This window comes from Fukomys damarensis, unplaced genomic scaffold (genome assembly GCF_012274545.1).
Source record: "Fukomys damarensis isolate Sample0158 unplaced genomic scaffold, DMR_v1.0_HiC HiC_scaffold_27, whole genome shotgun sequence".
NCBI lineage: Eukaryota > Metazoa > Chordata > Mammalia > Rodentia > Bathyergidae > Fukomys > Fukomys damarensis.
This window is the reverse complement of record NW_022900939.1, coordinates 23,461,767-23,484,567: the sequence shown is the minus strand read 5'-3', so window position 1 is coordinate 23,484,567 and position 22,801 is coordinate 23,461,767. Positions and strand designations below refer to the sequence as shown.

Sequence of the window (22,801 nt, the reverse complement as noted above, 5' to 3'; positions counted from 1 at the left end):
TGTGCATCCCCTGCGCTGAGGCCAAAATGAGGGCTCCTGAGGCTCTGATGGCCCCCAGAGGAAAGGGAGGGGGGGTTGCTGCATTCACTGCCAGGGTCCCGCAGTGCCGGCCTGCAGATCTGGGTGTGGGCTGTGAGCTGACCTCTGGGAACCTGTGCTTTTCTAACTCAGGAGGAGAGAGATGGGGAGAAAGGGCCCGAGGGAGGGAGCCCTGCCTGGGGGGCCTCCTGTGGGGTAACCCAAACCCTCTGAGCCGAGGACTCAGCATCTGTGGTCCCCACCCCTGGCCTGATCCTCTACCTCCCAGGGCCCCACCCACACCCTTACTTAAGGCCCAGTCAACTGGGCCTCTGCTCAGGCCGATAGCCATGGCCTTCACAGACCTGCTGGATACCCTGGGTGGCGTGGGCCGCTTCCAGCTCGTCTACACCGCTCTGCTGCTGCTACCCTGCAGCCTGCTGGCCTGCCACAACTTCCTGCAGAACTTCACAGCCGCCGTGCCCCCCCACCACTGCCAGCACCCCACCAACCACACTGCCACCAACGACTCGGGGGCCTGGCTGAGGGCTACTGTCCCCCTGGACCAGCACGGAGTCCCTGAGTCATGCCAGCGCTTCACAGAGCCTCAGTGGACCCTTCTGAGACCCAACACCTCTTTCCAGGGGGCGGCCACGGAGTCCTGCAAACACGGCTGGGTCTATGACCTCAGCGTTTTCCCCTCCACCATCGTGACAGAGGTCGGAGGGGGCTGGGGGCTGGGGGGCTACACCTGAGGCCCTGGCTGAGTGCCCTCTCTCCCTGCAGTGGGACCTGGTGTGTGAGGCCCGCACCCTCCGCGACCTGGCTCAGTCCATCTACATGGCCGGGGTGCTGCTGGGGGCCGCAGTGTTCGGCAGCCTGGCAGACAGGTGAGAGGGGCGGTTTTCAGCCACCCAGCAAGGGCCTGAAAGTCTCAGATCTGCATTAGTTTTTCTTTATATGTATCAGTTTGGTTTTGTTTTTGGTATGGGGACGGAAGTCGGGCCCTCGCGCTTTCAAGGCAGGCAGTGGAACCACTGAGCTAAATCCCCGGCCTTAACGATATGTTTTGGAATGGATCATACATATGTCCATATTCCAAAATTCCAAAAGGTAGAAAAAGTATTCAGGAGGGAAACTTCCCTTTCCCACCCTAGCCCCTCCATGCCAGAGGGCAGGATCTCCAGGAGGTCAGCTCAGTTTTCCTGTCTGTAACCAGACTTTCTTTTCTTTTCCTCTCGTCTTCCTTTCTCTTCTCTGCCCTCACTCTCTACCCTCTTATCCTCTCACCAGCTCTTACTCTCTCTCTCACTTTCCCTCTCTTTCTTTTTTCATTGCTAAGGATTGAACCCAGGGCCTTTGCACTGAGCAACATCTCCACCACTACCTCTCCTTATTTTTTTGCAACAGGATCTCACTAAATCATTAAGTTGCCTAAGCTGGTTCAAACTTAAAATCCTCCTGTCTCAGCTCCCAGAGTGCTGGGATTACAGGCATATGCCAACACTCCCACCTATTTTTAAAGTTTTTAGTTTTGATTGACACCTAATTGTACATATTTATGGGGTCCAGTGTGACGAATATATCTGTCACCTTAAACATTTATCATTTGTGGTGAGAACATTAAAAATCCTCTCTTCTAGCTATTCTCACCAAAAATATTTATTGCTTTATGCAGAGTCAATCATGTGAACATCTGTTATGCTTGTCCCCCCATTTCTTTAGGGGGGGTTCAGACAGGGTCTGGCTATGTAACCCAGGCTGGCTTTGAACTTAGGACAATCCTCCTGCCTCAGCCTCCCGAGTGCTGGAATCACAGGCGTGTTTCACCACACCAGCCTTTATCCCCCATTTCCGTACAGTGCTGGCTCACCCACACATGGTAATGACCTGGCTTTGTCTTCATTCTGGAGGCTTCTCCATACTCCTTTGGAAAACGCTTTTTCTTTCTTTCTTTTTTTTTTGTACTGGGGATCGAACTCAGGACCTGGCACTTGTGAGGTAGGCGGAGGCAACACTGAGCTAAATCCCCGGCCCGGAAAAAGCTTTCTTGTCCTCCCTAATCTCTGCACTGCAGCCCCTGTGTGTGAATGAGCCAGGAATCCCACAACCCACCGCACTGGTGGACATCAAGGTGTTGTCTGGCTCTGTGGTCTGTTCTGTCCCTCTCTGCCCTGCCTTCTCCCCTTTTCCCTCCTCACTGCCCCCTCTCTGTTCAGGTTGCCGGGGGTCCTCCTGGACTCCAGACCCACTCCTTTGGGTGTAGACAGCTCCCTGCCATGTCCTCAGCACGGTGTCATGACACTTCCTGACCTCCCTACGTGTGAGCTTGTGTCTTACCCAGAGTGCACTGTATGTCACCAGCCTTGGCTCAGACCTGTCACTTAGAGGTGATCAATAACATTTGTGTGACAGTGAGCGAGTGCCCGAAGGAAGGAAGAAATAATCTATCAGTGAACGTGTCGTGGGCGTGAGGGAGAGAATGCTATCTGTGCCTTTGTCCTCTTGCCACCCTCCTAGATGAGCCAGGCTGCACGCTGGCTCTGGGCCTGCACTTTCAATGGGGCAGTGCCACAGCCACCGGCAAAGACTGCACCACCCCGGCCTGGCATTCACTGACCCCAGAAGAGCTGCCCCTGGCTCTTCCTCCTGCAGCTTGGACCTCCCAAGTCCTCACTGCTCTGAGTTCTGCTCTGAGGCCTCCTTCCAGCCTAGACGCTGCACCCACCTCTGGGTCCCTGCAGTTTCTCTGCCTTTCTGTGCCCGGGATAAATCTGTCTCCAGTTTTCTTTCAACCTGTGCCAACCCCCCCCTCCAATGCAACCAGCACTGTTGGGTCCTGTAGTGGCTGTTGTTGTTGGGGGTTCACCAAGTACCCCGTCTTCTCTTGATTGCCTTGATCCCTGTCACCAGGGCAGAAGGGTCAGGTGCTAAGGAGGGGGGTGAAGGGAGGGCAGGGACAAGGGGAAAAAATGAGAACCAAGACCTGTCGTGTGAAGGTACAAGATCCCAGTAATGAATGTAACTGTACTGTATACCTCGAATGTACCAATAGACTCAATGAGAAAAAAAAGAAAAAGAAGGGTCAGGTGCTAAGGAGGGGGGTGAAGGGAGGGCAGGGACAAGGGGAAAAAATGAGAACCAAGACCTGTCGTGTGAAGGTACAAGATCCCAGTAATGAATGTAACTGTACTGTATACCTCGAATGTACCAATAGACTCAATGAGAAAAAAAAGAAAAAGAAGGGTCAGGTGCTGGCTGTCGATTTGCTCCCCGGGGATGGGGGGCTGCTGCCACCACCTCCCAGAACCCTAACACCTGTGTCCATTCCTGGGCTTAGGCTGGGCCGCAAGGCCCCCCTGGTCTGGTCGTACCTGCAGCTGGCAGTTTCAGGGGCCGCCACAGCGTATTTCGGCTCCTTCAGTGCCTACTGCGTCTTCCGGTTCCTGATGGGCATGACCTTCTCCGGCATCATCCTCAACTCCCTCTCGCTGGGTGAGTCCAGCCAAGAGGGGCTGAAGGAACGGGGGCTGGAGAGAGGGGAGTGGGCCCCACCCTGGGGCATCTTCTTATTCGGTGGTGTTGGGGTTCTCATCCAGCGACTGACCCTCAAAACCTCCCACTGAGCATCCGGATTTGGGAGACCTGCTGGCGGCAGCTGGTTCCCTGGTGTGGGTTTGAGTTTACTCATGAGCAGGCTGAGGGTGGTGTTTATTTCATTTGTGAGTGAGCCAATAATAACCACTTAACTTACTAAGCACACGTTGCGTGGCAGCTTAGGAAAGGGTCACAGAGGTGACGGGGACACAGAGGGCAGTGAGACAGGATGAGGTTTACCCGTGCTGCAAAGGCAAGGGTTTTCTTAGGTAACCTGGTCTCCTCGATGCCACACAAACGGCCAATGCCAAGGTCAAATGTCACTCCAGACTCACGGCTTCTGGGTGGCCCTGGCAGAGAGCACTGCAGGCAGTAGGAAGACCATACTGGACTCACATAAACTACTTAACTTGCTCCATGGACACTACTGGGCTCAGAAACTGCCACTGTCCTCAGTTGTCCAAAGACAGAAGAGATCGTTCACTTCAGCTGAGGAAACTCTTGGAGCTGGAGTACCAGGTGTAGCAGGCAGATGCCTTGGGACAGCTGGGTGAATTAGAGAGTGTTTTTAGAGAGTTGGGAGCCCTGAATTCCTGTCACAGGCCTCATCCTATTCCAGGATTGAGCCACAAGAAGGTGGTGACACACCCACCCATACGCTTACACCTCTCTCCTCTTTTTGTGTTTGTTTGTTTGTTTGAGATAGGGTCTCACTGTGTAGTTCAGGCTGGTCTTGAACTCAATATGTAGCCTAGGCTGGCCTTGAATTCATAGTGACCCTCCTGCCTCAGCCTCCTGAGTGCTGGGCTTACAAACACGCACCACCACCCCAGCCCTCCTCTTTTATTATTATGCACATTGTTTTACTAATAATACAAACTAGTAAATGTTAAGCAAGCACTCTCTCTCTCTGCCAGCCAGCTACACCCCAACTCCTGTTCCACATCATGAGCTTTGGCACTTAAAGACGCTGTCTACTGGCTCATTTATTGGTCGAGGGCCTCTTTATGTTCCAGGCACAGTTCTACGCACTGGGGATGCAGTATGACCAAAGCAGACTCTGCTCTTTGGAGTCCTTCTGCTTGCAAGGAGAGATAGACAATGGTACCACAAATAAGTGAGTCATAGCAGTACTTCAGAAGGTGGCTGGTCCCATAGGGGAAACAGAAGCCCTAGGGGAGGGAAAGTAATGGGCAGGAAGCAGGGGAATGGTCTGCAGTTTTAATTCAAGTGGGCAGAGAAAGGGCTCCGTGGTGAGGTGTCATTTTGAGCAACACTTGGAAGAGCTAAAGGAGTAAGGCTCCTTTAATTCCAAATGAGATGGGAGGTACCAGAGGAGTCTGAGCTAAGTGAAGAGCTGACCTGATTCAAGATTTAAAATTTGACAAGATCCGGGCTGCTGCAGTGTGACACAGAAACAGAAGCAGGAGGCCAAGTTATGCCACTGCCATTGTCCCAGAAAAGCCGAGGCCAAGGCGGGCCAGGTGGTAGCAGCAGGGCTGAACTAATTGGGAAGGCAGAACCAACAGGACTGGCTGGTGGGTTCGACCCGGGTTGCTTACCGGAAAGAAATGTCTTCATGGATTTGCTTCTCTGCCTTGTGAGGCTGTGTCTGGACTTAATGAACCAGTCCCCCATGGATGGACATTTAGGTCGTTTCAAATTTTGCTATTTACAAAAATCTGCATCTTTGCCTCTGGGTGAGATGGAGCATTTATTCATAGGATTATAAGCCATTGTATTTCCTTTCCTACCAACTCTTCTTACCCCTGCCTATTTTCCTTTTAGCCTGTTAGTCATTTTCCTAACCATTTGTAAGAACTCTTCTCATATTAGGAGACATTAACCCTTTACCTTTTACCTGAATTGCAAATATTTCTGCTTTTTTTTTTTCTGACACTATAACTTGGCTGTGGCTTTTCTTTTTTTCTGTTTTCTGTTTTTGTTTTGTTTTGTTTTTCTATACAGGGGATCAAACTTAGGACCTTGAGCTTTTGAGGCAGGCGGTGGCACCACTGAGCTAAAACCCCAGCCCTGGCATTTTTTTTTTCCTCATGTAGCTATCTCTTATTTTTATGAATTCAAATTTGTTGAACTTTCATTTTATTGCTTCTGGATTTTGTAATACTCTTGGAAAAAGTCTTCCTCTATAAAAAAAAAACTCTAACCATGAGTTCTTCTATCATTTTTGTAGTTTTATTGCTTGCATTTAATTCTTCTACCTCCTGGGTATAAAGGATGAGGTAGAGATGCATTGGCCGCTGTCTCAGTGAATCTTGGAATTATTTTTAATTGCCACAGACCTAAACCAGGCATGGTGGCACACGCCTGTAATCCCAGCACTTGGGAGGCTGAGGCAGGAGGATTGCTGTGAGTTCGAGACCAGCCTGGGCTACATAGTGAGTCCCAGGTCAGTCTCAACTACATAGTGAGACCCTGTCTCAAAAATCAAAACAAAACAACAAAAAAAATATTGTCACAGTCCTGACAAAGGGGCGGGTGAATTAGGCCACTGCGTAGCTGCATCCCTTGTGTGTGTTGCTGTTTCCCCTGCAGTTGTGGAGTGGATGCCCACCCAGGGCCGGACCATAGCAGGCATCTTGCTGGGCTACTCCTTCACGATGGGCCAGCTGGTCCTGGCCGGTGTCGCATACCTGATCCGCCCCTGGCGGTGGCTGCAGCTTGCTGTCTCTGCTCCTTTCCTGATATTTTTCCTGTATTCATGGTATGTAGCACAGAGCTGGCCCTACAAGAAGTCATGTGTGTAATGCCTGGGATTTGCTGGACTTGGTGGGGACACAGAATGTGACAGCTCTTCGTGGGACCGTGGGCTCCCGAGTACTGATGGATGGCTTTCGGGAAGCTCCGATTAAACCTTCCCTCAGCAGTGAGGGGCTCCAGACCCATCAGATGCTTTGCTTTCGTCAACTCCTTTGTGCCTTTCCTGGCAATTTATGAGAATCAAGGCGTAGCCCAGTGAGGACATAGTCTATTCAAAGCCACATGGCTGGGTTCAGAACCAGCTTCAATTCAGTGTCTGTCATATTCTCAGTGATCCTCTGTAGGACACGCTGCGAGCGATGGAAAGGCAGCCTGTCCGCCAGGCTCCCGGTTCTGAGACAAGAAGACAGTGTACGTCTGAAGGTGGATGGAGGTGTAACTTGCTTCAGGGGCTGAAATGAGCTCTCCCCAGCCCTGGTTCCTCTTCTGCCTTCTTTCTAACTCAGGTGGCTGCCGGAATCATCCCGATGGCTCCTTCTTCACGGCAAATCCCAGAAGGCTGTGCAGAACCTGCAAATGGTAGCTGTGATGAATGGGAGAAAGGAAGAAGGGGAAAGGCTGACCATAGAGGTAGGGGGCACGTGTGGGAGGAAAGCTGGGGACGATCGTCTGTCTCACCGCCGGCCTCTGGTCATATTGCATTTGACAGCTTCCCAGGACTCTCATGCACCAGGTGCTGAGGCTGGTAATGGCCAGGGCGGGCAGAGCTCTGCTGTGGGGAAGGAGTGGTCTGGGCATCACGTGGCTTTGCAACCTGAGCCAATGATTTAACTCCTTTGTTCATGAGTCTGCCCATCTGTGCATTGAGGAAATAACCTCATCCGGTCAAAATTTTAATCATATTTGAATCATATTTTAAATAGTGAGAGGTATGGTGGTGCATGCCTGTAATCTCAGGACTCTGAGGCTGAAACAGGAAGACCCCTTTGAGTTCAAGGCCAGCCCGGAATACACAGTGAGCTCAAGGCCAGCCTATATAATGAGACCCTGTCTCAAAAAGGAAAAAGAGAAATCGTTATCATAAAATGAAATTATTGCAAGATCAATAGCAATAGTATTACCTATTATAAATGCTAATTATAAGAGTCATTATGATCAATATATGCTGTTTATTAAGCCCCATGCAAGGCACTATGCTAATAGTCTGACATACATAACTTCATTTGATGTTTCATTTTTCCAGTGAGGAATTGGGCTTTAGACAGGTTAGGTAATTTGCCTAAAGACACCCACGGGAGGTGGCCAACCTGCTCAGACCCCTTGATTTTAACCACTGTCTGGCACTGTCTCAAAGCTTATTCAGGGAATGGAGTGAGGTTCCCTCTGAAACTACAGAGCCTCAGAGGTGTTGGGGTGCATGTGAAGCCTCCAAGGCATCTCAAGCTCTGGACATGGCTTGCCGAGGGTCATGAATCCCAGGATGAAGAGGAGACGGGCTGGCCATTATGGCAGGGAGCACAACTTCAGCTCCCTGTCCAGGGAAGAGGCCACTCCCGGCTCCCTGCCCCTGATCCGACATTCCTTATCCAGGTGGTGCGCTCCTACATCCAGAATGAGTATGCCAGTGTCCTCACCTCCAACTCCATCCTGGACCTCTTCCGAAGCCCAGCCATCCGCAAGGTCACCTGCTGTCTCATGGTGGTCTGGTAGGTGACGGGTTCACTGGAGTCTTTGACCTTGGCAGGAATGTGACTTCTGCCTCCACTGTCAAACTCTGTCCTCAGACAGTGAGCAGGGAGACTTGTGAATCCCTCTCAGCACGAGCCCCTCTGAGGTGTGGTGACCATGAGACACACAGCTGACCTAGGGCACTGCACCTGGGCAGTAGATCTCACCTGGGCGGGGCACTACTGGAACCGCCAGGCCAGTCTCATCCTGCGTCCCCACGGGGTGTGTCCACTCCGAACAAACACCCCCAGTCCAGAAGGGAACAGACAGGAAACGGTATCCGTGAAGTGTGACAAGTATCCTAACAGCAGGTGATATTCAGCGGGGGGGCTAGGGTGCCAGAAAGGAATTCCTGACCACACATAAGCATGAAGATGCAAAATGGATAAAATTCAAAAGCAGCCCTAGCGCCATAGCTCTGAGTGCAAGCAGACACAGCAGGGGGGCTGGTACAAAATGACCAGCGCAGTTTCTTTCCACTGGATATGTAATTACTTTCTCTCATTCTCCGGAGCAGACCAAGCATTCTCCTGTAGTCGTGACCTGCTGAGCTGAGCCCAGACTGCCCCTTTGACCTCCAGCAAGTCAGTGAGCCTCATGGTGCCTCAGTTTCTACTTTTGCTTGTTTTGCCGCAGGGTTTCACATGCAGTTCTGGTTGTCCTTGAGCTCACCATGTAGTGTAGGCTGGAGAGTGCAACTCACTGTAATCTTTCTGCCTTAGCCTCTGGAGTGCTGGGATCACAGACATATGCCACCGCTTATTTCGCACTGGCCTGCAGGATGCTGCTAAGGATCAAAAGTTAAGGCGTCTGAGTGTGGTGGCTCATGCCTATAATCCCAGCACTTGGGAGGCTGAGGCAGGAGGGTTACAAGATTGAAGCCAACTTGGGCTATAACACCCCCCTGCCCCACAAAAAAAGAAAAAAGAAAAAACATGCACAAATGACAAATGAAGTGGTTACATAGTGCCCAGCACCTGGGAAGGTCTCTGGTAAGAGTCTCTGTTGTCTAGTTTGTGTTTGGGATGGTCCTTTACCCTGGGGTTTGAGAGGGGCTCTAGTCAACAGTGTTACCTGCAAGGCAATTCTGGCTCTGGGCAGCAGGAGAGGACCCAGACCTGAGGTCCAGAGGAAAGAACAATTCTCAGTGGCCCATGCTGGCCTAGAGGCCCTTTGCACCTAGCTCATTCCTTACCTTTCTTTTCCCATTGGGAAGAACATGTCTTGAGTTGCAAACCCCACAGTTGAAAATCCTTCCTTGGATCTGTCTGGAAAGAGTAAGGTCCATTTTTGGTAGCAAGCGAAGTGATAGCAACCAGCAGCTCTGATGGCAAGTGGGGAGGTGCTCTGGGGAGCTGGTCCACTTGGGGTTCACAACCTCTGCCCCACTCTGCTAGCAGTTGCCCAGCTGGTTCTGCTTGATTTGCACAGGGAAAAATTTAGTAGCCCAGTGAGAAGCAGGCACAGGGTCACTGAGTTAATTTCCTGGTCCCTCCCAAGGGTTTTTTGTTGGTTGGTTGGTTGGTTTTGGTTTGGTTTAGTTTTTTTGATACCAGGGATCAAATTTGGGTCCTTGGGCTTGCAAGGCAGGTGGTAGAACCACTGAGCTAAATCCCCAGCCCAGTTTGTTTTGTTTTTTGAGACAAGGTTTCTCTATGCAGTTCAGGCTGGGCTTGAACTCATTATGAACCCAGACTGGCCTCACACTCGCAGCAATCCTCCTGCCTCAGCCTCTGGAGAGCCGATATTACAGGTGTGCACCACCATGCCCAACTCTTCCAAATATTTGACTTGGTTGCACACAGTGCTGGGGACCAATTGCCCTGCACTGACTTGGCAGGGCAGGAAGGGGCGTGTGTGCCCCCCCATTGCCTTCCTCACTTGGGTGTATGGGATAGGGGCACGGGGATTCCTGGGCTTCAGAGACTTAGAGGCAAGAAGAGGGAGTGTGAAAACTGGTAAACTTTCACCAGCTTCCTCCAGACCCTGTTGTAAAAAGCTTCCACTGACTTACATATATTTTTCCTTTCCTGGGTAATTTCCAAATTTCTTTGTTTTTGTTGTTATTATTTTTGTTTTTGTTTTGAGACAGGATCATGCTGTGTAGTTCAGGCTGGGTTTAAACTCACTGTGTAGCCCAGGCTGGCCTTGAACATGTGGCGATCCTCCTGCCTAAGGCTCCAGAGGGCTAGGATTACAGGCACGCACCACACACCAGGCTGAAATGTCCAAATTTCAAAAGCAATGCATATTCATTTTTCTCTCTAAACAATCCAGACATATACATACAGTATAGTGGATTGGTTAAGAAGCAATTTCAGGAACAGACTGCATGCGGACCCAGACAGGCACTGTAAACCCTGCAGGAAAAGTCGTTAAGAGAGCCTAACGTAGTGTCAGGCCCTGGCACCAGGCTGTTTTTTCAACTGACACTGGGCATGTTAATGGTTATTTAAAAGCCCAGGTATATTCTGGTTGGCCAGAGTCCACCATTGTCTAGGTCAGGGATAAACTTCCCTCCTGTCTCACTGCTGCCCAGGCCAAGCTGCTGTTGGTAAATCCCCCGTCAGCTGCACTCTGCAATCCCGGGTTTGTCCCCTTGTCTTCGGTCACTCAGCACCTTCCATCTTTGACAGCAGGTTCTCACACAGGAGGTTTGTCTGAAACACACTGCCAATGCCAGTCTTGCCTGGGTGGCTTTCTAGGCTGCAGGAAGACTCAGTGTCTTTCCCCCTCGTGAGCAAACATGCTGTCAAGCAAAGGATATAGATGTAGACCAGCTGGATTTTCCTTTTGTTGGCTGGCTTTTGTGGCTCTGGGGATTGAACCCAGGGAATGCTGAGCTCTTGTTATTTTATTTTGAGACAGTCTCAAAAATTGCCAAGCCTGGGCATAAACTGGTAATACTCCTGCCTGGGCTTCCAGAGTAGCTGGGATTGCAGGAGTGGGCTCTCGTACCTGGCAGACCAGATGGTTTATGACTCATTGTCCCTTACTTTACCAAGATTTGGCAGCTCAAACAGGACAACTGTTCTGCCGCCTGCCTCTCAAGCGTAAGGACCCGAGTTCAATCCCCGGTACCCCCCCAAAAAAACAAAACAAAACAAAACAGGACAACTGTTTATGAGTTTACAGCCCAGTTCAGGAGATCAGGCATCATTTGCCTGGTTTCCCTGCTTGGGCTCATACGGAGCTGAAACTAAGGTGTGGGTCAGATCTGGGTCCTTTCCAGAGGCTCTGGAGAAGAACGCACATCCCAGTTCCTCTGGATCACTGGCTGAATTCAGCTCCTCACAGCTGTAGGATGGACGTCCCTGCTTCCTCAACAGCTGTTAGCTGGGGCCACTCACAATTCTTCCAGGATAGCTGCACTTCTCCACATGGGCCCTCTAGACTAGACACAGAAAGGCGGTTTAGCTCAGTGGTTCCGGTGCCTGCCTTGCAAGTGTAAGGACTTGAGTTTGATCCCCAGTATAAAAAAGAAAAGTAGACTAGACACAGATTTTTTTTTTCAGCCTAAGAGTTTATTCCAAAGAAATAATCCCTATTAGGCTGGGGATTTAGCTCAGTGGCACTGGGCTTGCCTTGGAAGTGCAAGGGCCTGAGTTTAATTCCTGGTACCAATAAATAAATAAATAATCTCATGGTCTAAAAAACTTCAAAGTACCAAACACCAAAAAAAGAGAAAAACTTACAAAAAAGAAAACACCAAAAAATACATGAACAACATGATTTACATTTAAATCATGCAAAAGTATTGCTTTTAATCTAGTCTATTTACGAAGTATGCTTATACTGTGTTTTTTATTTATTTTAAAATTTTAAAATTTCTTTTTTGGGAGGGGTACCAGGAATCGAACTCAGGGCCTTGCACTTGGTAGGCAGACACAGTGCCACTGAACTACATCTCCAGCCCCACACTGTGTTTTTTAAAAAGACATATCAGCTGTGCATAAATCATTATAGTGGTCCTATAAAAAGATTCATATCATTTAAAACATTTTTTGTCACTATGACAGAATTCAAAGACAGTGAAGTGTTACTGCAGTAAAAGAGCACGTGATCTTAATTCTCACTCAAGCGCCCCCTTCTTTTTGTAGTACTGGGGATTGAACTCAGGACAGGGGCAGTGCTGCTGAGCTAAGTCCCCAGCCCAAGTTCCTCCTCCTTCCGACCGCAGTTCTGGTGGCAGGGGAGGCCCCCAGGTGTTGGGAAGTGTACTGAAGGAGAAGATAGTATCACCGGTTCTGCCTGTTTCCATGACAGGCAAACTCAGAGAAGAAACAGGAGGAAAGAAAGGAGTTACTGGACTCTCTTTCTGGGTGGTACACGACTGTGGATGCTCCCAGTCTTTCAGAGAAATTGTTCTTGTTTGAATTTGATCTAGAAAGGTTGTTCGCGGCTCCACCTGGGAAAGGCTCACATCGGCTACGTTTCAGTCCTTTCAGATATTCTAGGGTTTTTTTATACTAATGAAATAATACTTTATATGACTTTTTAAATAAATACATGACTTGGTAAAAATGTTAGCTAAAAGCAAGACCAGGACATGTTAATCACTTTTGGTCTTGTTCATTTATAGTGGGAAAAAAAATGAAAATAGCTAAACTGTTCTTTTAGGCTTAGAAAGAGATGTTTTGACCCCAGTGTTAGAATGTTTATTTAAACTAAAGCTCCATTATAGTAGTTTTCAGATATTCTAGTTTTATATTTCTAAGTTTCAGCACTTCATCTGTAATCTCTAACAGGAAGTTCTGTGGGGTTTTTTTTTGTTGTTGTTTTTTTTTCACCTAACACATTCAACATGGGTGTCTAGTCCTTTGGGGTTTTCTTGTAAGTAGTCTAACAATTATCTAGCCTCTTTTCTACTTGATGTTTTGTTTTGGTACCTGGGATCAAACTCTGATCCTTGCACTTTTGAGGAAGGTGGTGGAACCACTGAGCTAAACCCCCAGCCCTTCCTACTTGATGTTTGGCCAGAAATTTCTTCAGTGTCTTCTCTATTGATTTTTTTTTTTTTTTTTTTTAACCTGGGATCCAACTCAGGACTTTGCCATGGAGAGGCAGGTGGTGGCACCCCTGAGCTAAATCCCCAGCCCCCATTTTTTTTTTTTTTTAACCTGGGATCCAACTCAGGACTTTGCCATGGAGAGGCAGGTGGTGGCACCACTGAGCTAAATCCCTAGCCCTCATTTTTTTTTTTTTTTCTTTTGCACATAGATGATAAAATATGTCTTAGCTATGAGTTTCTCACATAGGTAAACACCTCAGTGAGGTCCCCCTCAGTTAGGGATGGCACAGTGGGCTCCACAGCTGAGGGGGGAGGTGGTGCCTCTCCAAGTATGGGAGCTGGGGCTGTGCTACCCTGCCCTGCCTGGGGCCTTTGGCCTCTGAATAACTTCTAGGCACAGATTTTAAAAGGACTTTTTAGGTCAGGCTTTCCTGAAAGAAAACAGATCTGCCTTAAAACCAACTGATTTGAGACTTTAATTATACTTGTGAAAATCCTTTCACAACACCTAGATTAGTGTTTGAATAATTGGGAAAAAACACATGAACACCTGTAGCAGGAATTTGGAGACCATCTTAGAATTTTTTCTATCACATATATCTTTTATTAAGATATAACATATACAGACATGTACAGTGTTCAGTTTAATAAATTTTCACACATAGTACACACCCATTATCAACAAACAGCCAGATCAAGACAACCCCCAGGGGCCCCCTAGTGTGGAACGGCAGATGCTGGATTATGCTGGATTTTCCAGCCTGATGCAATGTAATTCCAAAGGCATTTGTAAGGAGGTCAGGCTGGAGTGAGCTTTGGAGATGCTGTGCTGCTGGCTTTAAAGACTGAGGAAAGCAGCCACAACCTAAGGGATGCAGGTGGCTTCTAGAAGCTGAAAGATTTCACTCCCAGTTCTGCAGAAGGAACTCAGCCCTGCTGTTCATGTATTTATTTTACTTTTTGGTACCTGGGATCTTGTACTTGCTAGGCAGGTGGCAGCACCACTGAGCTAAATCCCCAGCCCTCCACCCTACTGATATAGCTTGCATCTACATGTGCCCCAAAGCCTCAGGTGGCACTTTTTGGAGGTGTGCAAATACAGATTAAGGGTGCGTGATAACTAAATTAGTGTTCTGATGGTTTAGCATAGTTCTGGGTGTGGCTAATGAAACCCCCTCCCTGGGTGTGACACCTACCAGTAGGCTTGTAGCCTGGATGGAATAAAAAGGAGGCTGATGCTTTGCTGCTTGCTGCCTCCTGCCTACCCTGCCATGGACTGTTTCTCCTCAGCCATGCCCCTCTGCCATGCTGCCCTGCCTTGGAGCCAGCTGAATATAGACTGAAACCTCTATAAAGGGCTAAAAGAAATCTTTCCTCCTTTAACGTGTGGGTGGTGTATATTTTGTTTTTTGTTTTTCTGTACTGGGATTGAACTCAGGACCTCATGCTTGCAAGGCAAACATAGCATCATTGAGCTAAATCCCCAGCCTAGGTGTTACGTATTTTGTCCCAGCAATGAGAAAAGTAACTAAGACACCTACCTACCAACTCTGTTAGTCCAGTAAGACCCATTTCAGACTTTTGACTTCTAGAGCTGTAAGACAATAAATACATCTAAGTCACTAAGTTTGTGGCAGTTTGTTACAACAAAAATAGGAAACTACTGGAGAAACTTCATCCTTTTTACTGTTGATGGAAACGGGTTCTTCCTAGTTTTGGCTATTAGAAATAGTGTTGCTATGAGCATTTTTGTACAGTTCTCTTGGTGAAAATTCACATACAGTTCTGTCATATGTACACCAAGGATTGAAACTGCTGAATCCTGAGTATGAATGCGTCTCTGACACAGAGAGAAACATGCCACTTTCCAAAGGGGTTGCACCAATTCACACTTCCTGTCACAGTGAATGTGCCAGCACGAGAGCTCCAATTGTTCCACATCCCAAGCACTCTTGGTATTATATGTCATTTTAATTTCAGCTACTATTATGAACATACAGTGATATTATTATGCTATAACTTTTTTTGGGGGGTACTGGGGATTGAACTCAGGACCTTGCACTTGCAAGGCAGGTGCGGTGTCCACTGAGCCAAAACCCTGGCCCATCATACTATAACTTTAGTTCACATTTTCCTGCTGCCTAACGCATGCAGACGTATTTTCATATACTCATTGGGGTTTTGGATGTCTCCCTTTACAACATGCTTATCTAAGACTTTGGCCAAATTTGTCTTCTAGGTTATATTTTTTCCTTATTGCCTTATAGGAAGACATATGTTTTCTAGATATAGTTTTTTTTAGATATCGGCTCTTGCAAGCATCTTCTGCTTTACAGTTTCCCCTTTTCATAAAATTCTTATTTTGGAATAAGTGTATAGTCATAGAAAAATTGCAAACATAATACAAAGAGTTCCTATACATCTATCACCCAGGTTTACCTCATCTTACATTATCACAGTATATTTGTCCAGAGTAAAAATTTGGCATTCATAATTTCTTACTGATTAAACCAGAGACTTTATGTGTTATGTGGGTTTCACTTTTTTTTTTTTTTTTTTTGAAACACTGTCTCACTGTGTGGTTCCGTCTGGCCTTGAACTCACCCAGGCTGGCCTCAAACTCATGGCAATCCTGCCTCAGCCTCCAAGTGCTCGGATTACAGATGTGTTCCACCATTCCTGGCAAGCTTCTTTCTTTCTTTCTTTCTTTCTTTCTTTCTTCTGGCTAGTTTCACTGGTTTGGAAACCACATTCCATTTAGTTATGATGTCTCCTATGATCTGTGACAGTTTCTTGTTTTTCTTTATTTTTCATGATCTCAACAGCTTTGAAAAGTATTGGTCAGATATTTGCAGGAAGTCTTTCTCCTTCCCTCGAAGTTGGTCTACTGGCATTCTCATGATTAGCCTGGGGAAAGTCCCACAGCGGTGCTGTAACTCTGTCACATCAGGACATTCATGACAGCAGCGCGACTCGTTTCTGATTGTATTAAACTTGATCACTTGTTTAAGGTCATACCTACCATGTTTATTCACTGCAAAGTTAATAATGTCCTCTTTCCATATTCTATTACTTGAAAGTGAGTTCATCCCATTTATAAGGGAGAGAAACTAAGCTCCATCTCCTGAAGGGTTGGTGTTTCCACATATATTGTTTGGCACTCGTCTATAAGACAGATTTGTTATTTTATCTTTTGAGGTGCTGGGGATCAAACTCATGGTCTTATGCATGCTCGACAAGTGCTCTACCAGTTAGTCCAGATTTATTTATTAAGTTATTTAGACTCATATGTGTTTGGGTTACAATTTAGTAAATTAGTCATATTATTTAGTAAGTGTTTCAGTATTCAATTTACTCCCAAACTGGTCCAGCTTTGGCCATTGGCAGCTCTTCCTTATGGGCTCCTGTGCCCTTTAACTTATTCCCATCCTCTTTTACAGTGGTACCTCAGTTCACGAACTTTATTCTTTTGTGTTGGTTTTTGGTTTTTGGTTTTGTTTTTTTTGTTTTTGTTGTTGTTGTTGTTGTTGTTGTTGTTTGAGACAGGGTCTCACTATGTAGTTGAGACTGACCTGGAACTCATTATTTAGCCCAGGCTGGTCTCCAACTCACAGTGATCCTCCTGCCTCAGCCTCCTGGGATTATAGGCGTACACCACCACGCCCAGCCAGGAACTTCATTCTTTTCACCAGTCTGGTCATAAACTAAACTGATCATGAACTGAATCAAATTTGATTAGGTTAGCATCCAATTCAGTTTACAACCATAGTCATGGAAAGAATTAAGTTCACGAACTGAGGTACCATTGTAGTTTTACTTTTTAGCACCATTTTAATGTCAGTACTGAGGTGTTACAGACAGGGGAAAACCAAACACATGCCACAGTCCACAGAGTGGAATCAGGGAACTAGGTAGTTGGAGAGAGATGTGGAGAGAGAAGTCCAGACTCTGAGGCCAAAGTCAGAGATTTAGGAGACCAGAAGGAGATGCTGTTGAAAATCAGGGGATCTTAACTCCCCGAGGTGGGGAGATGTACGTGGTCCATCCTTTGTGCCCTGACCTAGGCCCGGGAAAATGGTCCATGGGGTGAAACAAGACCATTCCACCACCTTCCCCAGGTTCTCCAACTCTGTGGCCTACTACGGCCTGGCCATGGACCTGCAGAAGTTTGGATTCAGCATCTACTTGGTACAGGCTCTGTTTGGGATCATCGACATCCCAGCCATGCTGGTGGCCACCACCACCATGATATATGTGGGCCGCCGGTTCACAGTGGCCTCCTTCCTCATCTTGGCAGGGCTCATGGTCATTGCCAACATGTTTGTGCCCGAAGGTGAGTTACCGTCTCTGCCCTTACCGCCCAGTAGCTTGCAGGATGACTGCGAGGCCCTGGTGTCTGCTGGGCAGCTGGAGAAAAAGTGACTGCGATAGTAGAGTTTTTATGAAGCACTAAGTACGTCGGGTCAGTGGAAGAGGAGGGCTTCCAAAGGACACAGGTCTGTTCAGAGATTAGACAAATGCACCTAGAGCCACTAGGGGGCCACAGTGCTGGCTTTTGTGTGGCCACCAGGCAGTCTCAAGGGTTGAGAAGTCAGGGTTCACACACGGCCAGGCTGGCCTTGGAACAAAGGCTTGCACACCTGGCTGAAATAACCTTCACACAGGCTCTTTGCAGGCTTCATTGCCCAGAGTCTCCTTGCCAGTGCAGTGGGGCTCGCTGGCCCCACTCCGTGTTTCAAAAACCACCAGGTGATTCCCCCAAGAAGCCAGAGTTGACTCTCAGGCACCTAGTGCATGTGCTAAACCATGTGCCACGTGTGACCCCAGCCTTGTCACCGTGGTCTCAGGCAGGTGGTCTAACTTCCCTGTGAAATAGATGTTATTATTGGTATTGTGACATATTCTTTCAGTGCTCTTTTCTATTTATAGATTTTGTTTTTGACATAATTGAAATCATTTGACATATGTGTATATATATAAGTGCACATATAAAAATGTAAGTAGGACTAGCTATATATATGTCTGTGTACGGGAACATATGTACACACATATGTATCCACTTTTATTACATGTTATAACATAGATGTACTTTTTCATACTAATATAAACATATGTTTCATGGGCCCAATTTTATGACTTTATAATGTTTCGTTGAGATTGGTATTTCTCAACTCTGTCTACACATTAAAATGTCCTGGAAAACTTTTTTAAAATATCAAGAATTGAAGCCAGGCATGGTGGTACATCCCTGCGATCCCAGCGGGTATGTGGAAGGCTGAGGCAGAGGATTGTGAGTTTAAGGCCAGTCTGAGCTACATAGCAAGACCCTGTCTGAAAAAATAAAAATTTTAAATACTCAGACTTGAGTTCTTTCCCAGGAAGATTTGATGGACTGGACGAAAGGTAAGGCCCAGTATGGGTGTTTTATGGCCTTTCCCCAGCCTGACTCCATTGTGCACCTGGGCTGCCGCCAGTCCGAAGGGGGACTGTAATTCCGTTGACACTGGCCCTGGTACGGGATGTTTGACTTGAGTTTTTCCAGACAACAGCAGGGCACACATATGCATAATGAAGGTAATAGCAAGTATGACTGAGCATTAAGTGCAGCATGGCCAGCTGACGGGAAACCCCAGGACGCAGGGGCTGGTTTTGTTCTCATTTAACAGATGAGGACTGGGAGACTCAGAAATGCTACAGGTGACCAGATCACCCCACTGGCTTGGAGCTGGGGTTTGAATTCAGGCCTTGATGCCAAAGCTTCTCCAGCCTCCCCCGGAGGCCTGGATGACAGATGCAAATACCAGGGAAGGGAGGTAGCAGTCAGAGAGCCCTTAGGAGACTTTTAGATCCCAGGTGGCAACTGAGGTAGTGGAGATCAGGGGGTTTTTCCTGGAGTGCCAGGCAATCCTGCCCTGGCGCCTCGTCTGTACCTCCCTCCTCTCCCTATAGTCCCTGAGCGGCACCCTGTGCCTCCTCCTCCCGCAGCCCCCTAAGCCCCACCCCACCCTCCGCCAGTCCTGCTCCCTCACAGCTCTGTCTCCCTCCATCCGTGTAGATCTGCCGGCCCTGCGCACGGCCCAGGCGGCTCTGGGGAAAGGCTGCCTGGCCAGCTCCTTCATCTGCTTGTACCTGTTCACGGGAGAGCTGTACCCCACGGAGATCAGGTGGGCGCGGGCGGGCGCCCTCGTGGGGACCAGCCCCGCCCCCTGTGTCCAGCCCGGCTGCTGACCAGCCCCTCCCACAGGCAGATGGGCATGGGCTTCGCTTCTGTCCATGCCCGCCTTGGGGGCCTGGCGGCGCCCCTGGTCACCACGCTCGGGGAGCTCAGCCCCATCCTGCCGTCTGTGGGCTTTGGTGCCACCTCAGTTCTGGCCGGACTGGCGGTCCTCTGCTTCCTGACGGAGACGCGCAACCTGCCTCTGGTGGAAACCATCGCCGCCATGGAGAGGAGGTGAGGACCAAACACGCTGCAGAGAACGGGAAATAGCTGGGGCGGGCGTAGAAAACCAGCCGGCTTCCAGCCACGGCCTTCTGAGCCAGCTCAGCCAAACAGGGTGCGGTGGTGCACACCTGTCATCTCAGCACTCCAGGAGGCTGAAGAAGGAGCACCCTATGCCAGCCTGGGCAATTTAGTGAGATTCTTATCTCAACATAAAAAATAAAAAGGCTCAGGGCAAGGGCCCTAGGTTCAATCTCCAGGGCCCACCCCTCAAACCAATGGTGGACATAAAAGAGAAAGAATAGGCCAGAGACCAGGAGACCGGGGACATACAATGTGGGTTGGAAGTGAAGAATGGTGAACTGGAAGAGAAGAGAGAAAAGCCTGTGCAGTTTGAGCCAGACAGTACCTGTAGAGGCTTTCTTTTTTCTTTCTTTCTTTTTTTTTAATTGTTGTTTTGGTTTGGTTTGGGTTGTTGTTGTTCTGAGACAACGTCTCACTCTGTAATTCAGGCTGACCTTGAACTCACAGTGATCATCTTGCCTCAGCCTCCCAAGTGCGGGGATCACAGGCACACATCACTAGGCCCGGCTCTGTGGGGATTTTCAACTTGGCTCTCAGCATCTGGGCAACAGGAATGGAAACCCTATTAGTGACCTCGTTGTCCCTGTCTTCTAAGGGAAAGAACTCCAGCATCTCAGGGAAAGTAAAGTTCTTCTTAGGAACGAGCCTGGAAGAAATTTCATGGGTCTCCTTGGGTTACTGAGTAAAGGGACAGCAGTAATTTGGACAGTGTTTCTAAAATAAACTCAGAAGGGGATGGGAGCCAGGTGTGGTGGCTCTCATCTGTCATCCAGCACTCTGGAAGGCTGAGGCAGGAGGATAGCAAATTTGAGCCCACTCTGAGCACTTTATCAAGACCCTGTCTGAAAAAAAGAAAGAGAAGCTTCCTTGCAGCATTTGTTAACAACAGTGAGCTTTAAAAAATAGTAATAAGAGTGAGCTTGGTGAAGACTCATCATTTGGGGAACAGGACAGGGGAGTGTTAATGCAAGTCAAAGAACTTCCTAGTAGAACCTTCGGAAGAAAACTGACAGCTCTTCTAAATGTTTTGATGCTTATTTCCTCCAAACAAGGGTTTTCTCCTCCACAACCACAATGCAAAACATCAAGACCTAAGAATGAGTCTTGATACATGACTACCATTTAATCCTCACACTTCACATTTGACCAGTTTTCCCCAACAACATCCTGTAGAGCAAGAGGACCCAGATCTCAGTCATGGTGGTCATGGTGCTTTTGGTTGTCTGCTTCTCTTAGGCTGAACTCCTTAGGCTCAACCACCATGGCACCCACAGTTCCACAAGCTTTTGTCACTGGAAGGAGCAAAATTGCGCTGGTGTAAGTCCCTCATAAGACAAAGGGTGTGGCACGGCGGGGGGAGGAGACACAGGTGGGGAGCCAGGGTGACATCTCTGCGTCCTCACTTTACCTCCTCCATCTCTGTATCCCAAGCCATCAAGATGGATGGAGGTTATCCAGGTGTCTTAGTTACTTTTCTTCTTATTGAGGCAACATACCCAGCACCCATAAGTCAAAGGAGAAAAGGTTTATTTCAGCTCACAGTTTGGCGAGGTTTCAGTCCATAGTCCGCTGGCTCCAAGGCAGGGTGGCCTGGCAGAGGAGCATCACAGAGGAGGAACGGTCCATGGCAAAGCAAGCAGGAAGTGGCAGAGGGCTTGCCTTTCCCTTCATCCCACCCAGGCTACAAGCCTTTTGGTGGTGCCACCACGCTCAGTGTGGGGCTTCTGTCTTCAGGAAATCCACTCAGCCACACTCAGAACTATGCTAATTCCAATTGCTGGACTAATTTTTTACCATACCTTAATCCCAATATCTCACACCCTAGATCCAGCCAGCTCTGAAAAGCCCCATCTGTGAGAGTGTGAGGCTTTGGTGGGGGGGCACCTAGATACAAGCCATGACACTAAGTATGGTGGCACATGGTTAGCCAGACAGGTGCTATAACTCCAGGGTTCTAGGAGGCTGAGGCAGGAAGATCCCAAGTTCAAGCCCAGCCTAGGTAATTTAGTGACTTAGCGATATCGTGTTTCAAAATAGGAGAGACTCCTGGCAAGTGCAGGGTCCTGAATTTGATCCCCAGTGCCGAAAATAACTAACTAAATAAATAAATAAAGGACTGGGATATAATTTATTGTGAAAGCCCTGGGTTCAATCCCTAGCATCACACACACACAGACAGAGAAAAATGTCTGGGTACAAGCAACACTGCTCTGCTGAGATGAGCAGCTAACTGGGATCATAAACTCAGTACCAGTAACAAATTAAAGGAGCGGAGTTTAGAAAGGAAGACTGTTTATTTGTAAGGGGGGAAGGAAAAAGATAGAAAGCGGCTCTGAAGAGAGGGCAGGGAGCTTCAGAAAGATGGGGGGCCCATGGGTCTTTGTCTCTGGCCTTTCTTATAGGGTGTCAGGGACTCCACCCTCTACCCAGAACTTGATGTACAGAGATTTCCCCAAAGTTTACCCTCTTCCCCTTCCATCTCCCCTACGTTCTCCGAGCGGTGGGGAGGAACAGCTAGCTCAGCTTTTTCGCCTTTTGACTTCCAAGCACTCGGCTCAGCTCCCTCTCTGCCAAGCCCCTGCTGTCACCTGTGCCTTTTGTTGTTTTAATCCGGTTTTCCTCTTTCTCTGCCCCTATCCTTGCAGCTGGAATTTCTCTAGTAGAGTTTTAACTCCTTCTAGTCAGGATTAGCTCTTACGCTGCCAACAGACCCCTTCCCCTCCAGAGGTCCCGCCGTCTCAGAGACACCAGTGTACGGATTTGCTGAGGGACGTGGCTGAAAGCAGGCTACACAACTGGGCAAGCCAGGTGCAGACCACGGCCGTTCTCCCAGCAGTGGTGCAGACCAGCTAGAGGGAAGCCAGCCCTGCCCCCCATCATTGCTGCCGGCCACACCACCCTTGTTTTAGCCAATGGTCTGTGTCGTGCTTCCGGCACCATTAGAGATGATCCCTCTGAGGACGAAGAACAGCGATGACCTTGACAGCTTTGAAGTCTGCAGACCAGTTCTTCTGTAAACTCCCCCCCAGCTGCTCGTGATGTCGCCAGTCACAGTGGGTGCTCCCCTGGTAGGCCACGCTGAGCCCCTCTCGTCCCTCCTGTTGAGTCCAAGCAGGTGATTGAGATTAGGGATTTGTTCTATTGAGGGTGACGCCCCTGTGAGCCCCCATCAGGTGCTATCTGCCAACTTCTCCTGGAAAGCT

The 22,801-nt window shown here is 48.4% G+C and overlaps 1 protein-coding gene and 1 pseudogene across 1 annotated transcript in view; one reads left to right on the top strand and one right to left on the bottom strand.

Annotated features, from left to right (window-relative positions):
* Window positions 1-368: 368 nt before the first annotated feature.
* Slc22a20p overlaps window positions 369-22,801 on the top strand; it is a 28,621-nt gene continuing 6,188 nt past the window's right edge. Inside the window, exons 1-9 of the mRNA XM_010635997.2 lie at window positions 369-737; window positions 805-908; window positions 3,359-3,513; window positions 6,172-6,340; window positions 6,843-6,966; window positions 7,927-8,042; window positions 17,194-17,408; window positions 19,131-19,239; window positions 19,320-19,526. Coding sequence (XP_010634299.1) covers window positions 369-737; window positions 805-908; window positions 3,359-3,513; window positions 6,172-6,340; window positions 6,843-6,966; window positions 7,927-8,042; window positions 17,194-17,408; window positions 19,131-19,239; window positions 19,320-19,526 — 1,568 coding nt within the window. The remainder of the gene's footprint in view (window positions 738-804; window positions 909-3,358; window positions 3,514-6,171; window positions 6,341-6,842; window positions 6,967-7,926; window positions 8,043-17,193; window positions 17,409-19,130; window positions 19,240-19,319; window positions 19,527-22,801) is intronic.
* Window positions 8,824-13,075, bottom strand: LOC104870457 (annotated as a pseudogene).